Genomic DNA, 7913 nt, shown 5'->3' on the forward strand with positions numbered 1-7913 from the left:
CAAAGCAGAGATAACAATTGGTCCATTCATCTATTCAATTAGGAGTTTATCTTTTCAAAAAGAAACTTCCATCCTGCATTATTATAATGCAATTAACTTGGTAGTTTCATTGTATTACAATTATTCTGAAAGTTCAAGCATTTAATAAAAGCGAAGTGGGAAGGACTTTACTGTTAAAGATAACTTTAGTCACTTTCATCGATGTTGCTCCCCCCACTATAAAGCTTGATATTTGTGTGGATAAATAAAATGTAAAATTGAATGCACAGAGAATAAGTAAATGACTATCCACGAAGAATATTTCATACACCTAGTCTAACTAGCAATTCTCTAAAGACTGTCATATACTAAATAGCATTAATACAAAAATAATTCAGAATCTACAATGTGAGGTTAAATGACTTCTGAAAGTTTGGGGGGTTTTTTGTTTTGTTTTTGAGGAATCATTTAACTTAACTTTGCAAGTTTATCCCCAAGAGTCATTCAGCACTTCCAAATAACTCAACAGCCAGAAATTACATAACCAATGAGGAGAAATTTGTGAAACAAACAAAAGATATTTCCTCTTTAGTTCAGTCTTAAGGTGTCAAGATCCTGGTGAACGGATACAGAGACCTCTTTAAAACGATGACTGATTTTTGTAACTGACAAATGTTCTCATGCCTAGCATGACCAGTGGGGTTGTACCTAACCACTGTGATTTCCTACAAGTTGACATGGAAATTCTTCAAGAATCAGAAGCAGTAATGGTATGAGAAAAGAGATTTTAAAGGTCTGAGAAAACTTGAATTTAAATATCGGCTGTCACTAGCTGTCACGAGTCACTTCCTCGCTTTGCATTTCTAGTGTGGGATATGATCCAGTGAAATTTTTTAGAAGACAGTGACAGCAAATTATATACATGGTGCCCTCTGCAGACTTCCACGATGCTGGAGTAAACCATTCCATAATCGAGTCGAAGACAATTCCTTATTTTCCTGCATATTCGGTCTGTGAGGAGATTGCACTGCATTCCCAGCTGCTACAGAAAAGAGAGCCTCAGCTTTGGACTGTTTCTAAAGTGAAGAATCAGATGGTAGCTCTGCTTAGGTTTCCTTGGGATCTCAAATTATCATGGCCTTCTTCGGATCCTGTACACAAAAGCCCACCTAGAATCCTATTGTCTTGGGTGGTACTGAACGGGGTGACTCTACAAAGCACAGTGCTCAGGAATGGAAGCTGCCAGGACCAGTCACATGGAATCGGAGGCCATGTGGGAATCTGTGGGTGGAGAGCAGCAAGCACAATGGACCAGGCCCTGAAACATGACTCATTTTCCATGAACAAGACTCAGACTTCCAGTGCTTAAAAGAACAAGCATCCTTATCGTGCCACCAGTTTTCCTTGATTTTGTTTAATATTAGCCTGGAACTCAATAGTCTGGTGAAAAATATTTTACAATTGAAGAAAAATAATCAGGATTGTTTATTCCAGATATCAATGTTCTTATAGAAAAGAAGCTACATATATCGTTTACCCAGACTAGACATGGATGATACAGAGATGATACCAGTGCCCCGTGCTATCTGATCCGAGTACATCAGTAAAGAGCCAGAGAGGGAGAATTCTTACATCTGGGTAGCCTCTCAAGTAGAAAAACAAATGGATTTCGGACTGCCCCTCCATGAAGTTCGAAATTCAATTCTTCTTCCATTTAGGACTTAGTTCTTTTCAGTTCCCCAAATCTCAAAAGGAAGTCATCACCTTAGGCAGTCATTTGTTTGGACTGTAAATCTTCTCCATTAACATCTCGGGGTTCACTGTTTGTAATATACCCAAGATATTTCACCACTTTTTTAGTTCCTTATGACACAGACTCTAAAAGATTCTGTTTCTATGAAAACACTCACAAAATTAAATTTAAACATATATAGAGGATCCCAAAACATCCTTACTTGTACAAGAGACTGCAAGGTAAAACTCGGGCTAAAAAGGCGAGGACTCAATCTGACAGTGTTCAAAGGAAAAAGCGTTCACATCTCTGAACCCTGTGAGGTTCTGCCAATTATTGTGGTGTTTTAATACTGTTAATAACATCTCTTTCCAGACTATTAATGGTGGTATCAAAGCTAAGATACGACTGTGCCTTGGTAAGATCCTAAAAATAATTTGACCTACAGATGAACTCATCTAGCCAATTACAACCTATAAACCTCAACCCATTATTATGGTGCCCAGCCCCATCCACGTCCTGCCAGTCAACTTTCTAAATTCACTTCGAAAGGACATTCAGGTTTCAGACAACCACGCTTGGAGTGTTAACATTACAGATTGACATCTTTATAACCACCGTTACCAGCTCATCAACAGAACGGGAGAAGTCACCAGGAACTCACTTGCTCGCTCAGGTATATCACACTAAAGGACAGCAACCCTTTCCAAACAGAAAGGGGGAGTGGGCGGCGATAGGGCAACGTCTTACCTGCTGTACACAAGCCACTCTCATGTAGGAGTCCAGGACGATCAACAGAGGCACGTGGATATTTTTGTCTTGGAATAACTTGGAGGCTGGAAAAGAAGGGGGGACAGGAAACAAGCAAAGTCCACCACAAGTCAAAGTCACAGCATCCCTTTTAAGTCCCAAGAGGGGCGGGTGGGGGAGGGTGGGGGTGAGTTCCAGACATTCCTGGACTTCTCTGCCCCTTTCCACCTGAAGGGGTAGGAGCTGGAGGCTTGCCAGGAAATCTGGACTGAGCAGCCCCCAAGGGCAGGGGCCGGGGCAGAGTTTGGAAAGGAAGGGGTAGTGTGGAGTGGCGGTTACCGTGGTCGGTGTAGGTGAACACCAGCATGTCCTCCAGGATCTGGACCAGCGTCTCTATCTGTGTTCCTTCCTGCACATTGTTGAGCCTGACTATCAACTTCTTGAGCGTTTCCTCGTCCTCCTGCTCGCACCCCGGACAGCTGCCACTGGCCATGCCGGACCCCGGGCTCAGGGGCCAGCCCTGCTCGCCAGGAGGCCTGCGGCTCGCTCGGGCAGGGCGCGCGCTGCGCTGCCCACGGGCCCCGGTCCTCCCGGAGCGCGGTTCCCCGCCCGCCCGCGGGCCCCGGCTCGGCCCGGCCCGGCCTGCTCCGGAGGAAGGCGGGGACTCCGCGCCCTGCGCTCCGGCCGCGCCCCGGCCCTCCCTCCGCCTCTTGCTCGCGCTCCACCCAGGCCCGACGCGGAGCCCGGCGCACGGCCAGCCGGGGCCGGGCCGGGAAAGCCGTGGTCCCGCGGCCGAGGCGCGCCTCCCGCACGGCGGCCGTGACCCCGGGCCGGCCGGCTCCGACCCCGCGCGCCCGGCGCGCCCCCACTGCCCGCAGACGGCGGCCGGCGCCCCGGGCCCGCTCCTGCGCTCAGGGCAGCAGGCTCGCCGTCCGCAGCCGCCCGCCCACCACCCGGCCGCGCAGCCCGGCGCCTCGGGGCCCGGGCAGGTCTGGGAACTCCGGAGGAAGAGCGAGAGCCGCTCCGTCCAGGGCTCAGAATAGAATCAGGGCTCGGGGTGGAGACGAAGACGCCCAGTTGGCCCCTTTTGGGGAAACATTCTCTTTAGGGCCCCACCTATAGGGACGTGAGTGATTTCCCCCAAGGATTTCCCCCAAGGATGTGAGAGATGGTAAAAAGGTGGCTTGCTAAATTGTGTGTGTGTGTGTGTGTGTGTGTGTGTGTGTGGTGTGGGGTGTGTGTGTGTGTGTGTGTGTGTGTGTGTGTGTGTGTGTGTGTGTGTGAGAGAGAGAGAGAGAGAGAGAGAGAGAAGAGAGAGAGAGAGATGGAGGAATGAAATGTTGTGTTTGTCCTTTTCCCCCTTTCCAGTAATTATTTCACTCCTTGCCCACAGACCGCTAAAATGAACTTTTGAAATTTTGAGCAGACCCTAGGAAGGTTCCTGAGTTGGGACATATTTGTACCGAAACAGAATCAATTCTCTGTGCTGGTTAAAATAAAGTGAAAGACAGAGTGAATAAGTTATGGGCCGAAGAGGTGAAAGAAACAGACGTAAAGAGATCGTGCTCTTGTGACTGCGGAGAACTGATAAATACACTCAGAAACTCACTGCTGACTCATAGCGCGACCCTGTGGGACAGGGTAGAACAACCCCAGTAATTTTCGGAGACTGTTTCCGAGACTAGAAACCTCGTCTTTCTCCCTACTTATGAATATGGGTGTTTGTGATTAGGGGGGATTATTTCCTGGAACTCAGTAATGTGTTTATCAGGAAGGGAACACTGAGTAAGAAACGGATAGCAACGATGTTCAGACACTAGACAAAAGGTATGTTTTCCTCAGACAATGGCAAAAGACGTGGAAGGGTCATTTCCATGGAAGGGTCATTTCCATGGAAGGGTCATTTCCAAGTACTAACTGGAAGTTAGTACTTCACAAATGTAGATTCTTTTCCTATCTGTTTCCCCAATTTGCTGATAATTCTGAAATGCATGACACAGCTCCTATCTCTTCTCTGTTTCTTGATGGGGAGATTGAGATTGGAGATGATAAGTAACATAACGGTATAAGATGTGCCTGAATCCGCAGATAGGAAGTTGAGTGCTGGAACTTAAATCCAGATAAAAAGAAACATCAAATTGGATCTTCTTGATCCTTGTATTCCATCATTTGAATCAAAATGAGGTAGGCTTACTTTACATGTTTGTTTAACAAGACAGCAAACTCCTCACCACTGGACCAATAGACAACATTACAATAAAGAAAGGGTTGCCCTTGTTAAGGATTTCAGTTTACTTGGATGCAGAATCCATGCTCGTCGAAGCAGCAGTTAAGAAATAAAACAGAGTGTTGCACTGAGCGTGTGCGCTGCACAAGATCTCTTCAAAGCGTTGAGGAGTAAGGATGTCATGTTAAGGACTGAAACGCACCTGATCCAAGCCGTTCACCTCATTCACATCTGAAGGTTGAATATTGAACAAGAAAGACCACAAAGGAATTGATAACATTTGAACTATCACACTGACAACGAAGACTGAAAGTACCGTGGACTGCCAGAAAAGCAAACAGATCGTCATTAGAAGAAGATAGGCGGCATGCTCCTTAGAGCCAAGGACGGTAAAACCCACTCTCGTGCATGTAGGACATGCTGGAAGGAGAGACTGGTCTTGGAAAAGGACATCATACTTAGTAGAATGGAGGGTCATTACCAAAAAAGCTCATCAAGATGGCCTGCCACAGTGGTTGCAATAGTGGGCTCAAACAGCAATTTGAGGATGACACAGGAGCGGATGATGCTTTGTTCTCTTGTAGTAGGGTCTCTGAGTCAGAATTGACACCCTGGGATTCAAGAGCAACAACAGATTTCTTATTTCAACTCAGTGAGCTACTCACAAATGCATATGAGAGGTTACCAAAACAAACAAACAATCAGTTTCCCCCCCCCCCCCCAAAGCTATGGATTTAATTTTTTTTTACAAGACAATCTTTCTATCACCCTTGAAGTACTCTCCATGACACTTCATTCATTTGTCAAATCTGCCATTCCATTCTTGGAAACACTTTTCCCACTCATCTGTTGGGATGGCTGACAGCACCTCCCTCATTTTTTTCTTCATCTCTTCTTCGTCGTCAAATCACTGTCCTTTTATGTCCCGCTTCATTTGTGGAAACAAACAGAAGTCCTATGGAATGAGGTCAAATGAGTAAGGTACAGGGAGCAAGAGAAGCATGCTGGGATTTTTTTTGCCAAAAGCTGGTGCACTGAGATGGCTGCCTAATCCGATGCATTGTCATGGTGGAAGAACCAGTCCCCTGTCTGACACTATTCAGGCCTTTGTTGTTGCACACTGTTACACAATATTTTCAGAACCTTTAACGAGAAAGCTTGACCTGGTGGAACAAACCCCAAATACACGGTAAGTCATTTTCAGCCATCCAGAAAATTGACAGACATTCAGAATGACGTTTGTCATCAATCAACATTTCACCTTTTTGAAATGAGAAAACCACTCGTACACTTGAGTTTTTCCCATAGCTCTATCCTTGTAATTTGTGTTCAACATCACAACAGTTTCTGTGGCATTTTTCTCCAGCAGGAAACAAAATTCCACAGCCCTATGCTGTTCTCTTAAATCAGTCATCACAAAAAAAAAACCCGAGGTTCTAGTGAAACTGCTTTTATGAAAAAATTCACTGTGAAAGGAGGGAACCGTCTCAGGGGATGCCACTGGGTGCACTAACTCAGAGCAAGTTGCTTGACGCTCGATTAGTGGGGAAAATGTGTACAGGAGAACACTGTACTTGACTGCATCAGTACTCGACACAATCGAATTTCGACATGAAATGTGGAGTAAATTTTGCATCAGAGCAGGAAAAAAACATCGGGATCTATCCTGACACACTTGATTTTTCTTAAAATCGTGTTAACTTTCCAACATGTTTAATTAATTTACTAAAATACCAAGATTTATCAACTCTCCAGCTAGTTACCATTCTGAAAATGAATGTTATGGGCCAAGGTACACAATACTGTGTTCAACGGGGAATAAAAGAGCGCTGGAAATTTCAGACAATCACTTGGGAAGAAAAACTCAATCAAGCTGACCCTGCTAATTCACAGAAAATATCATAATAAATTTCAGATATATTTAGGAAATTAAAGCAAAGTAAGTTTAAGAAGAAAATACAAATAAATAGTTATGTAGTCTTGGTTTAGCAGCATATAAAAAGAAAAAAACCCACAGAAATTTGATCTGACTGTATAAAGATTTAAATTTTCTGCACGAACAAAAAATACATGAAGCAAAAAGATAAATGGAAAAGTGGGGAAGAGGAGAAGGTTGGAAAACATATAACACAAAAACAATTGGTCCTAATCTTTAAAACACTATTATAAACCACTGAAGGAAAACAAAGGCTACAGACACGCCAGTAGACTGACCCAGAGCTTCTTCTAGCTTATGTTTCTCAACTCCCTGCCATCAAACTCCCTGCTGACTCACAGTCACCCTATGGGACAGGGAAGAACTGCCCCTAAGGGTTTCCAAGACTAACTTTTTGTGGGAGTGGAAGACCTCATCTTTCTTCCTCAGGGCAGCTGGTGGTTTTGAACTGCTGACCTTACAGTTAGTAGCCCATTGCATAAACCTCTAAGCCACCAGGGCTCATCATTACCCTAGGGGAGGACCAAGTTTCCCATAGACACAGAGTTTACCCAACTGACAATGCCTTTATATGAATTTTAAAAATATACCCCTCTTTACAAGCAAAAATAGTCATATACCATAGTGTACCAAACAGGATTTCGATTTCAGATTCCTCCCACCCCCTCAGCCTGGCCACCTAAAGAAGGACATAATGTGTGCAACATATGAAGGGGCCTGTTGAGTCTTATTATGAAGCTATGAGAACAATCACACAAAATGAACAGTGGAAAATATATGAGATATGCTACACTGTGTGCCAGTAGAAAAGGAAGGGACAAGAGAGTAATTGATTATGAGATATTGGCTATGGAAAAACCTAAAATCATACTTCTCCCTGAAACCATGATAAAAATTAATTCCTGACAAATTGAAGATATTGTATGAAAATGAAATTTTGAAAACCTTGGAAAATAATATAGGAAATGTGGGGGAGGGTTTACCCACAGCGAATGATAAAACATATAAAGAACAGTCCAGACATTGGGTCTACACTCAAGGACTCCCTTCAATGCAAGAACACTTTGTTCTAATAACCTGGCAATTTGTAATGCTCACCCTCCTGACACAGAGGGTGAGTCAAAATGGGTGCATAAGAAAATGTGGTGAAGAAAACTAATGGTGCCCAGCTATTAAAAGATAGAGTGTCTGGGGTCTCAAAGACTTGAAGTTAAACAACCGGCCATCTAACAGGGAAGCAGCAAAGCCCACATGAAGAAGCACACTAACCTATGTGATCATGAGGTGTC

The 7913-nt window shown here is 44.3% G+C and overlaps 1 protein-coding gene across 1 annotated transcript in view; it reads right to left on the reverse strand.

Annotated features, from left to right (window-relative positions):
• The window catches only part of LRRK2 (leucine rich repeat kinase 2), a 174484-nt gene extending 171302 nt beyond the window's left edge, over positions 1–3182 (reverse strand). The window contains exons 1-2 of the mRNA XM_075551885.1: positions 2801–3182; positions 2462–2547 (exon numbers count right to left, since the gene is read on the reverse strand). Coding sequence (XP_075408000.1) covers positions 2462–2547; positions 2801–2954 — 240 coding nt within the window. The 5' untranslated portion in view covers positions 2955–3182. The remainder of the gene's footprint in view (positions 1–2461; positions 2548–2800) is intronic.
• Between the last annotated feature and the right edge of the window lie 4731 nt (positions 3183–7913).

This window comes from Tenrec ecaudatus, chromosome 6, assembly GCF_050624435.1.
Source record: "Tenrec ecaudatus isolate mTenEca1 chromosome 6, mTenEca1.hap1, whole genome shotgun sequence".
In the NCBI taxonomy this organism is placed as follows: Eukaryota; Metazoa; Chordata; class Mammalia; order Afrosoricida; family Tenrecidae; genus Tenrec; species Tenrec ecaudatus.